Source organism: Siniperca chuatsi, linkage group LG5, assembly GCF_020085105.1.
Source record: "Siniperca chuatsi isolate FFG_IHB_CAS linkage group LG5, ASM2008510v1, whole genome shotgun sequence".
NCBI classification, from domain to species: Eukaryota; Metazoa; Chordata; class Actinopteri; order Centrarchiformes; family Sinipercidae; genus Siniperca; species Siniperca chuatsi.
This window is the reverse complement of record NC_058046.1, coordinates 9,298,443-9,317,526: the sequence shown is the minus strand read 5'-3', so window position 1 is coordinate 9,317,526 and position 19,084 is coordinate 9,298,443. Positions and strand designations below refer to the sequence as shown.

The 19,084-nt window shown below is 40.2% G+C and overlaps 1 protein-coding gene across 4 annotated transcripts; it reads left to right on the top strand.

Moving 5' to 3' along the window:
- The first annotated feature begins 1,386 nt into the window (after positions 1-1,386).
- cdca2 (cell division cycle associated 2) lies at positions 1,387-18,815 on the top strand. 4 transcript variants are annotated; one of them, XM_044196636.1, is made up of 15 exons: positions 1,387-1,733; positions 2,357-2,549; positions 2,899-3,035; positions 6,192-6,357; positions 6,767-6,921; positions 7,308-7,454; positions 8,386-8,515; positions 10,867-11,183; positions 12,852-12,903; positions 13,014-13,088; positions 13,522-13,652; positions 13,868-13,933; positions 14,179-14,247; positions 15,814-15,979; positions 16,180-18,815. In XM_044196636.1, exons 2-15 carry the CDS (start codon positions 2,357-2,359, stop codon positions 17,127-17,129), a joined length of 2,754 nt encoding a protein of 917 aa, XP_044052571.1. In that variant the 5' UTR covers positions 1,387-1,733; the 3' UTR covers positions 17,130-18,815. The 4 variants fall into 4 exon arrangements, with proteins under 4 accessions (XP_044052571.1, XP_044052572.1, XP_044052569.1 ...); XM_044196637.1 differs by having other exon boundaries at positions 1,388-1,733; positions 13,871-13,933; XM_044196634.1 differs by having other exon boundaries at positions 1,388-1,733; positions 14,176-14,247.
- Positions 18,816-19,084: the final 269 nt, after the last annotated feature.

Sequence of the window (19,084 nt, the reverse complement as noted above, 5' to 3'; positions counted from 1 at the left end):
AGAACAGTAACTGTTTACGAATGAAACCGACAGCATCCTGCACATCACCGCACTGCTTTCTTCTGGAGAGACCTCTTGATCTAAGAATTCATTTAATTCACTTTCACTAATTACATAACCATGCATGCCTATTGAGCAGTAGTATTATATCAGCATACTTAATACCCAGTTCAAAGTAAAGTTCAATGAGCTGATATACTGGAGCGTTGCGCTGGAAGCAGCTGAGCGGAAATAGACTTATGGCTCTGAAGTAATGGAAGAAGAAATGTATTGCAAAATTTATTGCGAGGTAACACAAAAGTACTCCTCAAAAACACACTCAGCATTCATTGTGTCCAAGAGGGACATCTGATCATGTGACTGGTGGTCATAAACTTTCAACCTCCATGAGGACAAGAATTCCTCTGTGGGGTTGAGGAATGGAGAGAAAGATGGAAGGAAAAGGGACACCATCCTGGGATGGACTCTAAACCACTCTGTGACTGGAGGAGAATGGTGAAATGCCACATCACCCCATACAATTATAAAACATTACAAAATGGAGTGTACACACACAGATTTAGTTTGAGTGAGAAAACAGTTCATGAAATTTGTGGTCACTGAATGCATTTGTGGTAAAAGCAATGAAAAGTGATCCACATTGACTGCTGCTGTACAGACTGTGTGAAGAGTTTTGAAAAAGTAAACTCCCATAGGCAGATGTGATTGTAAAAAAAACTGTAAAAGGAATAAGTACAATACAGTATGTCACACCATATAACCTCCAAGAAAATGCAAGATAGCGACCTGTCTGGCTGACAGATTGGGGGAGTTTTAACTTTGAGCATCAGGTCAGCTATGAACCAACAGACTGAGAGAGGGATGCAGTCGAGCTCCAGCTGTTTGGTTTCAAGACAGCCAACAGCAGATGGGGCCCTACGGTCTAGGGAGCAAGATCAAATCCAGCTGGATCACTGGAAAAAAAAGTTGGTTTTTTTTATTTTAAAAACATTATGCTTGCTTTTTCCTAACATGCATTTGGGCTATGGACCGGTGTTTGCTCGGTATCAATTTAAATTAATGGGGAATTGATATTATCACAAGTGCACATCAATGAATCAGTAAAGACTGTACATTTTAATGATGTGCAAGAGGTTTGTTGTTGTTTGGATGTTAGTTTGTTTTGTTTTGTTTGTTTTTGTACATATCAAGCCACTCTCCGTTCACTTTGCTAATCTTATAATCATGTTGATTACAAGAAAAGTTTTTAAATGAGAAAATCAAACATCTATTGAGGTTGCGTTGACTTCGGATGTCACGTGGTATCTTACCTGGCATTTTTATTGGCCAATTCATATTAAACGAGTTCCGGTCCCTTTTGAACCCTTAAAAATACGGAAGTTAGTTCCTCCGAAAGATTCTGTTTCTCGCGTTTGACAACGCGCGTCGCTGCTATTCATATTTGACATGTATAAGCAAGACTACATAATATACCGCGTTTTTTTTCGGTTGTAAAAATGTGTGTTGTTTACGAGGGTTGCTGACTTTTTTCGCGGAGGGATCCGTACGCATCCGCTGGCTCTGGCGTGGAGCGTGATTTGAATCGCTCTCTGCTCCTTTTTTTGTCGTTTGTATTTTTATAGGAACATGTATTGAGATATTAGTGGCCTTTTTTTTAATGACATAATAGTCTATATGTGTTTTATATATATTTTAACAGCAGATATCCTTATCATTTTCCTTAGATTAACAAGGTAAGTGTTTTACTTGTCACTCCATGATCTTTAACAGTACTGTTGTTACTGTTAGCTAACGTCCCATGTGAAGAGAAGGTCATGACAAACTAACGTTAGCGTTAAACCACAAATAAAGTTAAGCTAGTTCTGCTTTTACCGAGTTAAGGTTAGTCGGCGATAATAACGTTACGTCCCTGGCAAAAATCTAACTAACTGTAATTGTTAACCTGTTACCGAACCTTTCAGTTCACTATTCATTCAACACACTCACTTATTATTAAGCACATGCAGGACGTTTGAAGTTAACCAAATTTAGTATTAGCGTGTTTTCTTATGTTACCGGTGGTAACGTTGTTCAGCTAACTATATTAGCATCCTGCTAAAGTCAATGGAACATTAATTTTTTGCAGTGTTTTAGACACGAAGTTTTGTTCGTACAAAATGTTGAAATCATATTATTGTTAGCTGACATGGCCTACATGAGCCTTTTTGGAAGAATATATTAAGGAAATACAGGTGACTGACCCGCCTTCTGTTGTCATCCATCTTACGTTTTCCCAAGTAACTACTGTTGACACTCTGCATGTTCTTGTGGTTCAGTTGCTCTTGAATTATAAGATGTATTCAAATTGTCAATGCAGATGGCTACCGTGGAGATGAACACTGCTAGCACCGAGGGAGATCAGGAGGAGAAAATATTGTCCCCCTCAGAAGAGGACTCCCCTCCTGTTTTAAATGATACCTTGCCCCCCCTGAATTTCTCCGAGCTCACACCTCATCAGTTTGGCATCTCTGTCCAAAGTTTTACCCCAGCATCATTATCAAACCGCAAAGGTGAGCGGACTGGTCCTAATTTGATGCTAAACTGTTACAGTACATATCCTTCCATAGATAGAATTGTTAAGCCACCACTGGTAAAGGCCATGAGAAATGCTGTGTATATATAATGTAGGGTTTGTTATAATCTGTAATATTAGGATTTAAACAATCCTAAAAGAAAAGTGTGAGCATATCAAACCATACTACTAACATACAAATGTGACCAAAAGCAGTAACAGATGCACTGTTCAGCACCACTGATGCATAAAATCAGAGATAAAAAACATCAAAGGGACGTTTATATTTCCCGTTTATGGTACCAATCAGTGTACCTGAAGTGACATTCTTCTCCCTCTTGCTCTAGATAAGTCTCGTCTAGCACAAATAAAGGCAAGGCGGAGGTCCAGCATAGGTGTCCGGGGCTCCCCAGAGACAAACTCCCTCATCCGCTTCATAGCACAACAGAGGATGAAGACTCCAAAAACCTTCCAAACTCCAGAGGTGAGATGCTTCTCGGGATACAGTTCAGCACATCTTGGACCTCTGTCGCATCGTATTGGAGTGTGAAGCATTGTTCAGATTACAGACTGGCTTTTGATTGGCTCTCTGTGATCAATATTGAAACTGACATATTACTGATACTGTATGTCACTGTGTGGCATACGTTTTCTGTGTTTCTTTATCGGACACATACAAGGACTGTCACTAACATGTAGTTGTACATACATGGCAGTTTTGCACATCTACAGAACATCTTCACATATGTGCACTCGTATACAGAACTTGCTCTGGCCAATTCACTCCACCTTCACCAGGTGATTACAGATGAGCTGGCACCAAATTCACACACCTTAATTTTGCACAGGCACACAGTGAGACATTGAGATTTTTAAAGCCTAGTTAACTTCACAATTATTAAATAAATATTTACTGTGAAGTGTGCACTAGCTTCCCCTCTGTCTGTAAAGCATGTTTGATAATTAATAAAAAGAGTAATTTGCTTTGTGTAGACAGAGGCCCTGTAAATACATGTTGTGGAACTTCACATCAGCTTCAGTAAAATAATTACCATATCCTGACCTGAGGGCAGACAGGCTATCATGTCTGAGTTGTCGAACACTTGTAACACACAATTGCTTGTGTATGATTACTGGTATTGTGTCCAGATACAGACCTTATTATCATTGAGAGTAGCTTCATGCAGCAAATGAACACAGCATAACAGTAACACTGCCGTTTGAATGACTTTTGTCAAATGCGGGGGGGATCTTCGTTGAGAAATGAAAGCTATATTATGTACACGGGATTGCTGGAGCACTGAAATTTCAAGCTTGACAGCCTGTCACATGTGAATGAATGTAGCAGAAACACTGCATTAAAACACACATTCTGCCACGCGTAGATTAATTAGCCTATGTTATATACAGTATATTATTATATGGGGTCGGGGGATAATGTCAAACTACACACAGATATATTGATTCCACAAAACAAGCCTTGACAAGATCAATGTGGAAAGAAAGGTCAAACCATGTGAAAGTGTAATAATGCTTAAACCCTTGTTTCTTCTGCCATGTTTAATACGTTAACATAGTACAGTACATTACTGCTTTTTCTAATATTATAAATTAACAGTCCCTACAGAGCTCAGTTAAGTGATACCTCACCCAAAAGAACAAGTCAGTCAGTGCACTCTAATAGTAACAAGTCTCCATGGCATAAAAAGCATGCTAATATCCACTGACACTTTTCAAATCACTTCTGCACCATAATCCACATCTCTGCTGTCCATCGTTATTCTCAGTATGTCCCAAACCAAAATATGCTTCAGTTGTTTAAAACGTCTTTTAGTTGGACTAACAATTGACAACCTCTGAGTTTAAAGGCACAGTTCACCCCAAAATCAAAAATACATATTTTTCCTCTTACCTTATCCATCTCGATTGTGTTGGTGTGAGTTGCCGAGTTTTGTAGATACTGGCCGTAGCGATGTCTGCTTCTTCTTTTTTTTTCCTTTTTTTATCACTTTATTTATAGATTTTTAATTTACAGAACAAAAGCAAACATACATTGACAGTAGCATTATATAACCCCCCTCCCCCCAGGGTCTCAGTGGAAGAAAACAAAACGATAATGATAATAATAGATTCAAATACATATACATATAGTATGGCTGTATGACAATTCCTGACATGTGCATTGTTTAGCAGTATTTCAAAAAGGGCCATCGTGTAACATTATGCATCACTGAATCCAACTGGCTATCTTATGTGTATGTAGGTGTGTAAGAGAAAATTATATCAAGTTAAGGATATGCTTTCAACAAATTCTATAAATGGGGCCCCAGTTTTAGTATATTTACCCCGGGATCTACTTCAACTATATCTCAACTTCTCTAACAGAATCAGAGAAGGTACTTCCTTGACCCAGTGTTTAAACGAGGAAGGTGTTACTGACTTCCAGTGCAGAATAATTAGCCTCCGGGCCAGCAGCATTACAAATGCTATTACATTTGCCTGGACACCCCAAAAACAGCAATTATGGGGTTAGGATCTATTGATCCGCCACAAATGTAGGAGACTGATTCAAAGATCTTCCCCAGAAGCTACCCAGTGAATTGCACGACCAGAACATGTGACCTAGCGTAGCTGGACTGTGGTGACATCTCAGGCACTCGGGGTTGGTGCCTGGATATATTTTGGCCAGCCTCTCAGGTGAGTAGTGCAATTGATGCCCGACTTTGAATTGAATGAGACCATGCCTTATGCAGAAAAAGTGGTATGTTTACACATAAAACTACGTCGCCACGTCTCATCAGAGAGTGTATCATCCATGTCCTTGTCTGCATTTTTTTAATATAATGGGACTATATGGCCCTCGGCTTGTGGTGCTCAAAGCACCAAAAAATACATTTGAAAAACTCAACAGCGGTGTCTCTTTCTAGAAATTATGACCCGGTTACTCGAGATAATCTACAGACCTTGTTGTAAGCAGTTTCATGTAGGGATTATCTGTAGAAAGAAAATAGTTCCTACATGAAACTGCTCACAACAAATCTGTGGATTATCTTTTTAAATGCACAGCTTCCATATGATTTCTATCCTAGCTCGCTCACTGATTAAGATAGCATATTTCTAACCAATGAAGGACAGGAGGTGGGCACTAAAAAGCTTGAGTCTGCTCACAAACACAAATGGCTCGTGCTGAGGATTCAAATGAAAGCTGTGCATTTAGCCATATTTTGGCAAAGTCCATGTTTGGAACACAGTGAGCATATAACGGACAGCGGAATAGTGCATTATACTGCAGAAGCGGTTTAAGAATTTTCTTTAGACTTTTTTTTCTACCGATTCAATTCTCAAGTCTGCAGGTGGTGAGTCTGATACTAAAGGTATATATTTTGGGTCAAATTTCACTTGGCAGAAAGTAAAGTATTCTTTTACTCTTGTGTGAATGGTAATGACAGAATATTCTCTAGCATGAGACTTACTGTGACTTGTCTGTGCAGCTCAACAAACCATAATATTCCTGGATTGTGTGTGTATGTGCTAGATGTACTGCCTCTCAGTAATACTACATGAGTAATTTCAGAAGTCTATGACCTGTCAAGCTGCATCACTGAGCAGATATATTTCTTTTTGCTGTCTCAACTTTCAGCTTGTCAGAAGTAGCCCCTTCCTTCCCCGGGTCGCCTCCACACTGAGGCAGAAGATGGCCTCCTTCCAGAATCTGATGGATGTGGAAGAGAGTGAGGTCTGTGATCCGATGCCAAGGCAGGACAGCAACACTGGAGGATGCATCAAGACAAGAGATTATCTGTCTGGTGAGGCTGCCTCATTGCCAAGGGATTAATAGTTTCATTTCTCAAGAAGATCTATGCCAGTAGGATTTCTTTATGATGTCTGGAGGCACTGTTCAAAAGCAGTGGATTAATGCATAGCACAGTATAAGCCTGACTCTGACAACATCTTACAGCCGTCATTTCTTCTGAGTTTGGTCAGCTTCTTAAATGGGCTAGTTTCTGAGCTGTTTGTTGCTGAAGTGAGACTTTATCTCCACTCCTTTTGATCAAGTTTTATAAAGTTGTTTTTCAAGCTGTGTCTTGTATATGTTTATTTGATATGTAATATTTTATTTTTATTTAACTGAGGTTTACCCAAGTCCCATTTGTTTGTTTTTGTATGCTTTATGTAACTTCCCTTTTCGATGGGGGTTTTTCTTTCCCCTCTCAGATGGGAACAGCCATGATGGAGGGAAGGAGAACCACCCACCAATGATGACGCCCATACCCAGCAAGAGGAGGCGCCTGGGCCCCCTAGAAGGCTGCGAGGTGGAGATTAGAGAGGCCAGCGCTCCTATCCTCCACTTCAGTTTGAAGGAGCAGGAGGTACACTCACTCTAACCATGTACTTACTTGACTGCTGTAAATAATTTAACTAAAAGGTTTTACCTCTCTGGCTTCCATTGAATCCGCTGATTATTTTTTTCCTCGTCTATGAATGGTAGATCTCAGTGCTACACGGAACTTTTTGACTACAAGCATCCAAAAAGAGAAAAACAAACACTCTCAAGCAAACCACATTTAATTCAAGTGCTTGGTATTGAGGTTTATTTATTTATCATTGCATCTTTTTGCAATATCAAGTTTTAAGTCTTCTGTATCATTCTAAGCACCAAATTCGTATTTTCTGTATCCACGGCAGTAGTGTTCTTGCTGTTGTGGTGCTGTGCAATAGAATGAAATCAGTGGGAATTCCTTAATCATATCCACAGGAGGACGAAGAACCAGTGACGCAGGTTGTGACACAAGGACCACTGCCATCCAGTGAGACTGTGGAAGAGGCCCAAGCTGTGCTCATATCCCCACCACTTCATGTTGACTTTGAGCTCCAAGCCAGTTCCCCTACTGAGAACCAACAGGTTAGGTCTTAATCCAGATTGCAACACACATGCATGTGCACAGAAAAGTTAGGAGTGAATCACAGAGAAATGGATGTAGACTTTTAATGGTTCTGCTATGACACAGATGACCTCCTGCTGTGATAGTGCCATTTAAGTAACAGAATGATCATCATTATCATGATTCATATGGAACAAACATGAAAACACAGTTAAAGAGCTGTTGTATAAGTAACTAACCAAGCACTCAATTTTCTGAAACATGTAGTGGCCTTGCTTTGCTCACAGGCTCAGTAAAGCCCACTGCTGTTGCAACACGGTGCCGAGCAGGAATCTCATGCGCTTCAACTGCAGCCACACAGCAGGTGGTAACAAGGCAGACCTACGATATTGTTGCTCTGCTTCAGAGCAGGGCCAAACTGTGACCGTCTCCTCCCTCTACCAAGTGCTGTCTAGCTCAACTTGTCTAGTCATGCAGGCAACAAGAGAGAGTGTGCCTTTTTTAGAAGTCAGTTTTAAGTACTCTCCTACATTCTTGTTCTTACTTTCATTTAAGATATAACAGCCTAAGTTTTCTAATCCGCTTTTCTACGGCTGTATCAGAGATGTGTATTTGCTATGTTAAGCTACTGCTAATGCTAACCGAGGCTTTTGTTATCTAGCAGCTGTAAGAAATGCAGTTTTTGTCACTTAGGTCAGTGCTGACAGCTGTTGTTCAAAACAGTTGGTTTACACAACAAGATTTTTTTTTTCATTCCATTTTAAATATTGCAAGGAAAGAAATGTAAAACCTGCAGTGAGCTGATTTAGATTAATTGATATAGATCATTTCACACTCAATGTCCTTCCAGATTCTATGTACAAAATTTGATGCTAATACCAGATAAATTGCAGGAGCTCTTTGAACTACAGTCCAACAGAATGGGGGCTCTCATGTATTCTCTCTCAACAGGACGGTGTCTTTGAACACCAAAGCCCCAGCCGACCACCACCTGATGATTCCGCAGCCGCTTCACCAGCCCATCCTGCCTCCTCCTTCCACATTTCCTCTTTTGCTTCTCTGCTGGAGATGAAGCACACAGGTAAACACACAGTGCTTTCAGTGGCCATGCAAGAGTAACTGGCCTTTAATCTTGGTTTAACCCTGCCTTTGAGGCTTGGTAGATAGAGCTGAGCTTGATGTAGTGTATCCAGCCTGCATACCATGAGAGTGTCAAAGTTGTATTTTCAGAGAGGAAATTTATGTCAATTAACAGCTTTTGAGTTTTCTGTGTCGGAGAACACCATGTGTGTTAGGCATGTGCGGTGAATATTTTTTCATACATTCATAGCTTCCTGACATTTCACCAGGTTATATGACGGTATTTGAAAAATAAAAACGTAAAAGCTGAGCTGCTGGTGATAGAAATCATTGTAGCATGCTGGAGTGTTTCCATTTTAACCGGTGCAGGTTTTCAAGCCTTTCCAGTTTAGTGGCCCAGAATCATCTCAACTCAACTCAGCTTTATTTATATAGCACCTTTTAATACAAACATGTAGCCCAAAGTGCTTTACATAGTAAGATTACAACAACACAAACAAAAAAAGACCATTTACAACAATAAAACAATATGTTTAAAAGTTAATACATAAAACTCAATAGAATAAAAAGAAAAGAAAATAAACACCAAGGATAAAAAATAATGTATAGACCAACTTTACTCCAAATTAAAAGCCAGATTATAAAGAAGTCTTTAATTTCCTTTTTAAAAATACAGAGAGGTTGCCATTCTAATATCCAGAGGCAGTGAGTTCCACAGTTTAGGAGCATAAGAACAGAAGGCACTTTTACCGATACTTTTATGGGGTACATCATTTAAAGAAAAGCAGTGGAGGACCTTAGTGATCTGGCTGGAACATACAATGAGAGGGAGTCTCTGATGTAGGGAGGAGCCAGCTCATTTAAAGCTCTATAAACAGGTAAAAGATCTTTAAAATCAATTCTAAAAGATACAGGTAGCCAGGGCAGTGTCTTAAGTACTGGGGTAATGTGATCCATTTTCTTTGTTTTAGTAAAGACTCTGCCTGCAGCATTCTGAACTAGCCGTATATTTCTTCCATGCTTTGGGTAATCCAGTGAAAGGGGAATGACAGTAGTCTAAACGGCTAGTAATAAAAGCATGAGTGAGTATTTCAGCATCTTTCTGAGTTAAAAAAAGGTCTGACTTTGTCAATATTTCTGAGATGGAAAAAAAGATGTTTTAATGACCTTGTTAAAATGAGAAATAAAATTTAAATCGGAATCTAAAATCACTCCCAGGTTTGTGATGTTAGATTTAACCTGTATGCTAAGACCACCAAGCATTGAGTGCAGTTTTTCTCGTGTTGCTTTTGGTCCTATTAGTAGAATCTTTTTTCCCCCATTTAGCTTTAAAAAGTGTTTACCCATCCATACATTAATGTCAGAGAGACAGGCAATGAGAGCATGCAGTGCATTGGGGTCATTTGGAGAGACTGAGATGTACAATTGTGTACCATCAGCATAAAAATGGTAGTTGACATGGTGATGGTTAATAATGTTTCCAAGAAAGCGCATATATAATGAAAACAAAATTGGGTTGAGAGCGCTTCCTTGAGGAATGCCATAATCAATAATATGATACAAGAGCACCCAGGCTGACAAAAAAGTCTCAGCTAAATACGACTGAAACCAAGCTAAAACACTGTCAGAGAGACCCACCCATTTCTCGAGTGTGTCAATTTAAAAAATTTTGATCGATTGTGTTGAATGTTGAACTGAGGTCTAAGAGAAGGACAGCCACATTGTTTGCATGCACAATAATTCTCAGGTCGTTTACAACTTTCAGTAGTGCATCCTCTGTGCTGTGGTTCGCTCGATAACCAGATTGGAGTCTTTCTAAAATGCCGTTGTTGTTTAGATGAACAAGTAGTGATTTAAAACATTTTTCTCTAAAAGCTTACCAAGAAAAGGAAGATTAGAAATGGGTCTGTAATTGACTAGTTCAAAGTGATCTAGATTGGATTTCTTGAGAGGTCTTATCATTGAAATCTCACGTGACGCAACTCAGCCAATCAAATCTGTGCATTGCGACTCGACTCAGTGAGTGATACACACACAGCCTGTAAGACACAGGGGAGACAGGATGAGTTTCTTTTACTATTTTCTTGTCTAATTGGCATGAAAATATCTGAAAAACTTAGATCTGTGTTGATTAAACAGGCAGGCACTCTGAACTATAAACAGCATGTTTATTTTAATATTTTTTGGTAAGATGTTTGAGAGTTTTCCCAAATATCAATTACACCAAGAACCATTTATACAATCTAAGAGCTTATAGCAAAGTAGCTTTACTTCCTGCCTCTCCATACATTCATTCATTGTGTCAAAGGTAAATGGCTTATTTTTGCATTCATGGTTTTACTGTCTTTGCAGGAGAGGATGACATAGTTAAGAAGAAGAAAAAGAGGGTGCGCTTTGGAGGTCCACTCTCTCCTGAGTTCTTTGATAAGAACCTGCCCCCCAGCACCCCGTTACAGAAGGGTGGCACGCCGGCCCGAGCACCCACCCCAGGTGGGAGCTTACAGCTGCGTTCACTGCTGAAGACACCACAGAGGAGTGAATCCCAGACACCACAAGCTCAGCCAGACCTCAGCAGCCCCACTGTGTTTGGTGCCTCACCTACACTTGCAATGCCTCGCAGCCACAGAACCCAGTCAGTGGGAGAGGACAGTGAAGAGACGGATGGAAAGGTAGACAAGATTCCAGGATTGTTTTTAAGATTGGTAATGTTTCTGTGATGGTAGTGTGGTTTTTATACTGTACTGTACATGTCATAAAATAATAGTTGAAATTTTACATTGAAATAACCTGGATAATCCAGGTTGCTCTCAGCTACAAATATCCAAGATTTCCTCAAGCAACTAGGGCTATTTTGCTTTGTGTAATTAGTACTGCCGCATGTAAATACATTACACTGTTTTACATTTTTTTGTTTTGCCAACGGTACTTTTTTTTTCTTAGTATACTTGGAAATTATAACTGGATACAATTCTGAAGAGATTACATGCATGAGTTATTCATGTGTATGTTGTTTAATAACTGTATATTACTTCCAAGAACCAGGATATGAGCCACAATCTGGGGTGTATTCCAGACAGCGGGTTTAGTGAAAATGTTTGTTAACCCTGAGATAAGGGAAACTCTGGGTTTTCAGTTCCAACCTGAGTTTCTCTCTGTCTCCTCCCTCTTACAGAGCCAGACACGCTCAGTGATTCAGTCCGTATCAAAGCGCATTTTATGCTCTCACATTCAAATACTACACAGCATCAAGTCACTCAGCTCAGAAAACACTGTGACTCTGTGCACACAAGACAGCTGTCACTTTGTTAGAGCAGTTCCACTAAAATGTTTATTGCACATAATGTGTAATCTCAGTTTAAATGGTAAAAATCGGTTTGAAGCTGTAGACAGTAGGATCAATGAATAATTATCTCTTTCACTCATGATGTGATTGGTTGCACTGATGGAACATAATTCCTATAATACTGGAGATTATATGTTTATATATTGCTGAGTGAGCAGGATCGTGGTGCAGCTGCAGAATGTAGTTAGAAAGTGAGTTTTTTAAATAGGCTGTGTATAGTCTGAAGGTGTTTTAACAGCATTTCAGTGACTGTTTAATTTTACTACATTTGTTAAAGTAGCTGAAATAAGCCACTGAATGCTGTTGATCCAAATAGATGGCTAAAATTTAAAATTTACTGTATTTTAACCAACGCTTTTCAAGTGTAAACCACAAAACATATTACTGGATCAGATTGTGAGTTTACAATCATGTCTGTCTTTGATCTCTATATTTTTTTTAAATCTTCAACTATATTTTTCATCTTCAGCTGCTGGCCCCTGTGTTTTGTCCCCATCAGATTAAAACTTAAGAAATATATTTAAAACGTAATGTAGGCTACTGCCTAATACACAGTCAAATTCCACCACTTTATTATCCATTAAGGAAATGTCTGGTAAATAATGAATTCATGGACAACACTGAATAAAACTTTATTGTGTTAACTTATCGACCGTATTCCAATTCTGACTCATGTTCTTATTTTAAAGGTAAATGTGCACAGTCCGCATATACATGCATTTATATCTCTACGTCCACGGGATTAAAATGGAGGCTCTGCCTTTTTATTTACCTGTTGTCATGATGAATCGTAGTATTGGAGCTCCACTGATGATGAGTTGATTGAACTGACTGAACGGCAGTTTCCCATCTCAGGGTTCATCAACTCAGAGTTCAGGGTTAGTCAGAGTTTGTAAAACCTGCTTTCTGGAATAGACCCCTGGTCTAGATTGTACATGTTATAGTCAGTATTGATGATTGAACAATGTTGTTTTTCTTTATTTTCTGGTCCTAGATTGTTTTCCCTTCAATGGAGGAGATTGACTCTGCAGTGACAAGTGATACAGGTTGTTATTACAGTTTGGTTACCCAGAGAGTTATCACTTATTGTCTCTAGTAGAATGCAGTCAAAGTCTGTTTGTATAACAGCTGCTCTTTCCATTTGTTACATTTTCAGAATGTATGTGGGACACTCAGCCGTTGAATTTAAACTCTGCTTTCCATGAGGAGTCTCTTTCTCAGATTCTGATAGGTGAATTGCCGTCATACTTCTCCATTTTTTTCCTTTCATTGTCACTTTGTCTTAACTTTGTCTTCATCTCTCCTGTTCTCAACTTTCTCCTGTCTCCTGACACATTCAAGCGTGTCACACTATAAGACTAAACAGAAATGAAATTTCAGTTTTGTTGTGTGTAACTCAAACTGCTAAGGTTTCTCATTGTTAAGTCAGCTTTAGAAACCAAGCCAAAAAATATCAGGGCAGTCAAAATGATAAACATGTTAAACCTGCTTGCAAGTTTCAAAGACAGTACAGGACCTTTTTCATTTGGATTCAGCTGTACCAAAGTCCTGTGAAACGTATTTAGTCTCTGTTGGTTACTGTTTACTATGCTAACCCACAGAATCAATATTAATATTACCTACAGCTGGCAGTCTCAAACAGTTGTCAATTACATTTTCCTCAGAGTCTGAGACTAAACCCAGCACAACCTCCAAGATGGATGCCCTGGATGAGCTTACATCCTTGCAGGAGGAGGAGAAGCAACTTGAAGCAGGTGTTGAAGCTCCAGCCCAATCTAGAAACCGAAGGAAAAAGGTCTATTTTATATAATATCACTATTATAGCTTTATTTTATTTTTAATCAAATTTCTTGGATAGGTCATTGTGGGTGCCCAAGATATATTTTTACACACACTTATTCAGTGACTGTTCTGTTGATATCGCCAGAGTAATTATTACTGTCCTCAGTAGATTCCAATACTGTGAAATTTCCATTTAATGCACCTAAAACTTCTAAATCTCTTCCAAAGCAGCCAGGACCAGAGTGTGAATCTACCATTGAGGCTCCAGCTCGCTCTAGCAGTCGAAAGAGAAAGGTCTGCTATTACCACAAACTGCTTTCAGCTTGATCTCACTTGTAGAAATCTCCATTTACCAGATGAGATTGTCTTTTTAATAATTTAGGGGCCATAACATGCTCCCATCTAATCTACTGTTTAATTCCACCGGATCTGCACCTAATCACATCTGAGGATATCCACTTTATGTGTGAGAGAGAGAGTGTGGCAGAGAGATTTTCTATATAACATATCCTCATGCCAGCTCTGTGTTCCCCCAGCAGCCAGAGGAGAGCGAACCTGTGAAGAGGTCGACACGCTCTGCTGCCAAGTTGGCCTCTGGGAAGATGAAGGTGAGTTGGCGGAGTCTGCTCGTTTGATTTCTCTTTACACCACTTCACTGAGGGATCTGCAAATATGTCTTTCTGAGAGGCAGTCATGGAGCTGATACCTGCACAATCGAACTACAACTTACTTTGCCTGAGTTGGGGAAAAGAACTGTGTGTATGTATGTTTATACGTCCCGGTGTTACCCGTATATATCGCCATCTATTGCACACCACCACAGATTTCTCATGCTCAACACAGGATTTTTAAATAATGGGAATTCCATTAGGAATGTGTTATATGAATGTGTTAGTCTAAGTACTTTCCGACTTCCCTAGCCTGTCTGTACCCTGTTTTATTTTTAGAAAACACTAAATTTCCTAAAACTGATGATTATTCTGGTTTAAACAAACATTAACTGAAGTAAATAGTGAATTTGTTGGACTATTTACAGTGGCTGACTTGGTACGCCAGTGAGTATTTACAGCACCAGAACGGTGTGTGTTTGATCAAGTCAAAATAAACTAGTGCCCATGTTCATCATAATGAAGGAACATGAATGAAGGAATGGCGCTCTATGGCACAGAGGAATAGGATATATCAGGCTTTGGGTACACACACAACACGTGTTAGGAGGATACATTTATTGTTGGTTTTAGTGTTTTCATAATATTTGTTGACTGTAAGAAAAGTACAGAATATCACCAGATTTATCCTTGAAGCCCATTTGGGCAAGATTAATAACAGCACAGCAGGTAGTTTGTACTTGACAATACATTCCCCTATGCATCAAACAAAGTTGTCTGAAGGCAGTCTGGATAGCTCTAACTATCCTTACTGTAGCTCACATTAAACAGACCATTTACTGAGCTTGTAGTGTCTGGCTCTTCTAACTTTTAACAGTTTTGTAGTTGTGTTTTTTGTTTGTTGTTTATTGGCCAAATAACTAATTTCTGCCATTTCACTGCGCAGAATGTGGGCAGAGCTGATGAAATGTAATTAAAGCAGTGTGTAAATACTCCCAGATCCACTGTAAAGCACAAGGTGTCATTCAGATGGGACCTTAGCAATTAGAGGATGGACCAAATAAGATTAAATACCCCTCAAAAATGAAATGGTACATCTCAAAGGGTTTATCCTGATCCATAATAAATCTGAAACAATAATACTGTGTTAGGGAAGGGAAATGGGTGATTTTACATTGAACATGCCTAGATTCTGTAGAGAAGTAAAGGCTTTAACTGCAAACTGTATGATAAAATGTTTTTATTTTTGCATTTTTATATAATAATAATAATAATAATAATATTCATTCATTCAGTAATCCCCAGCCTCTGACAGCGCCTACACAATGAGACACCAAAACGCTCCACTAAAAATATGTTTATGTGCTTGCTGATATCAAAATAGTCTGTAAGAATCAATTAGCATAATCACTTTCCCAGATAACCAGTATGGTGTTAATTAGATGTAAAAGAAATAATCACTCAGCATCATATCTTAAGTGAATACTGACCAGCTAAAAGCAATTTTCAATTGACACTGACATATCAGTACAAACCTTTCTAACAATACAGATTGTCTTTTCACAGATGACCTCCACAGCAACACGTCGGTGGAGCAGGGACGTGGACCGCTCCCTGTACGGCTCTCGGGCATACGCCTCCAAGAACCCCAACCTGAGTCCCATCACTGAGAGGTTGTCCTTCATCAGCCAGTCTCCAGCAATGCAGCACACTCCCTCTATGGGCTGCACAGGTAAAACATGCAGACAATAACTAGCTATATCTATATTTTATAGTAAGTAATAGTTATTTATGGATTTTGCTTCTTTGCTGTTGGGTGGGGAAAAAAACTTTCCCTTCAAAATTGTTGTCATGGTTGTCAGTCACTACGTTTATTTTTGAGTCCTGAAAAGTTAGAACTTGGGTTGTTTTGTTGTCCATTTCTCCCAACAGCCCCAAATCATGAGACCAACTTGAACCCTGAGATGACTGACACTCAAGTGACAGGTGACCTCACTGTGACAAAAGACTTGGACGATCCTTCAGAAGATTCCGTCACATCTCCCAACTCCAGTAAAGAAAGCACCACAGGGAGGCTGTCAGGTCCGAGGATCAGAGGGAGAGGACTGAAGAAAAGGAAAGTCAGTGTTGCTGATGGTATCCTGCTCATTGAGGAGACTCGGGACCCAACTGGAAGAAAGACAGAGGAGCACTGTGAGGACCAAACCACTACAAACCTTGCGGCATCAAGGGAAACCCCACTGACCCACACGGTACCTGAACAGGGAGGAGCTGACACTGAACCTAATGCCCAGACTTCTGCAGATGCGCACTGCACAGACTCAGATGGAAAATTAGAATGTCATGGCAGTCTGGATGCATCCACCTCAGACTGCCCGGCTTCAGGTGAGGAATCCAACAACACTTTGAGTCTGCCATTAGAGCCAGTACAGAGAAAAACCAAGCGGGGCAGGAGGAGCTCTGTAAACAGCTCAGTCCTACAGGAGCAGGGGACCCAGGCAGAGGAGCACCAAACGAGCCATGAAGTGGAGAAGGAACAGGGACACCAAGCAGCTAGCAAGCAGGAAAACATCAGCTCAAGCTCTGATAGACAGGAAGAGAGGGAAGTAGCCCCGTTGGACCTCGCCCCCTGGCAGGCTGACTTTAATTTTGAGGATGTATTTAAACCTGTTGCCACTAGAGGGCAGCGCTCAGTACGCCGCAGCCTGAGGAACCAGAGCAACGCAGAGCACAGCAGCAACAGTGCAGGTCTCGCCTGGCTGCCTCGGACCTCCCCTGACTCCAGTAAAGGGGCCCGCAGGAGGACCCGGGGCCGACGGCTCAGTGCTGCTCCACCTCCCCAACCCTCACTCCCTGAGGAGACACGAGACAACGCTACATGAGACTTTAAAATGACTACATGGGACATTGTCTGCTTATTGAATGAACTGAGATTAAAGGGGGATAACTAATAAATTCATTACACCTTCATACATACCTATCCCGTTTTCTTAAAATTAAATGGAATGATTTTCCAAACAACGGGTTAATTGTTTTTATTTTAGTTTAAAACATGCTGTTGTTCCTTGTGAATTATTAGAGCTGACCAGTAATTTGTAGCCAGTTTCCCTCCGCTAACCAAGCCAGTCAATACGCTGAGAGCCCACAGCCCAATCATCTCCACTGACCACCTCCTAATCAATATCCAACCACTCAGCTGGTAATCACAGTGCATCTTCAGTCATACTCTCCAAAGTCACTGGATCGAGCATTTCCAAGTCAATATCTACTCTTTGTGGATAGATGAATATGGCTGAACTGCATTCACCATCTGTCAGCAAGGCTGGAATAATGGAATAGTAATGGAGGGAGAAAATGTGCCTTACACACAGAAATTATATTAATAGGCTCGTACAAATCTGTTTTGTGATTGCTGGAATGGTTTTGTTTGGATTTTTTTATTTTTTTTCTCAGTGATCTGAACTGTTGACATACAGGAAAATGTCCAGAAGAGGTCCCCGTCTCATGCATTATCTGAGCTTTTTAATGGATGGTTTTAATGTACTGTCAATAATTAATAGTAAGAACCAGTCACATTGAAATTGTCTTATTGTCAAATTTTAAAATAAGTTAGTGTGTTCTCAGTGAGTTTCCTGAAATGTCAAACGTTATTTCCTAGACTCCGATTCAGATTAAATGCTTTGCAAAGCCATATCATTAGATCAAATTGTGTTCATTTAAACAGATGATTTAGACTAATCTGAAAGGAATTCATCCAGATAAAAAAAACGCCACTATCTCCATAAATGTGATGTTCCAGCTGTGTGGTGAGCTCAGTTCAAGTACAGCAGCTTTCCTTTCGCATAAACCAGGACCTTTTGCCATATCTGAGTGCATTGCTACATAAATTACCATTCTGATCTACATTTTGAACACAGCAAAATGTCTAGTGGTAAATTGACCTCTAACCTCAGATTCCACCAGTCACAGATTCAAATCAGCTCCTCTTTACTGGCTCCATCCATCTGTCAGAGAGGAATGGAGAGCGCAGTAACAAATTGAGTTTCAAATTCAGTTCACATAGGAAAGTTGGCTCCTAGAATGATGCATGACTGTAATCTATCCATCACTGGGTAATTGACTCCCTCCTTTTACATCAAGTCAGAGTCACTTGGCTGAAGGACACCAGAGGTTTCTGGCTCTGAGCGTCTGCCAAGGTCTCTTCTGTATTCCCACTGGAAGACAAATGGACAGAATAGTATGGCCACTAATATAGTTCTGGGTTGACGCAGCGGGGCTCCTGTGCCATCTGGTGGTGGACCTGAGGAGTTGCAGTCGCCAGTTATTCACCTGTCAACTTGATCAATTATAAGGAGATGAAAGAAGTCACGAGAACTGATGTTATCGTCAGGAGAGGAAATAGATGCACATTAATTTGTGTCAAAGGAGTTTTTGTTGGGTGCTACTGCTGAACAAGAATTGCTTTAGGCTTGTGTGTGTTTCTTTTCTGTTTTTCATGGCATCATGTGCCCATGTTATGACTGTGATCTTTTTCCCCTGTCTGATTTTAAAACTTCTAACTTAGTGAATCGGCTGTTGTTGTTTTTTTTGTATGAGTGAACAGCCAAAGTAATGCACTTCTATACAGGGGGGTGTGGGGTGTGTTTTCTGTGTCTGAGAGGGAGAGTGTGTGTGAGGGGTGTGAAGCCAAAGCCCCTGTCCCTGCCAGACGGGCACAGTGAAGACGGCTTAACACAAGAACAATGGGGTCCTTTGACCAAAACGACGCCCCCAAGACATGTGGCCTCCTGTCACCGTGGCAACCCCCCATGGGACAGGGAGCGGGCTGACAGCTGGA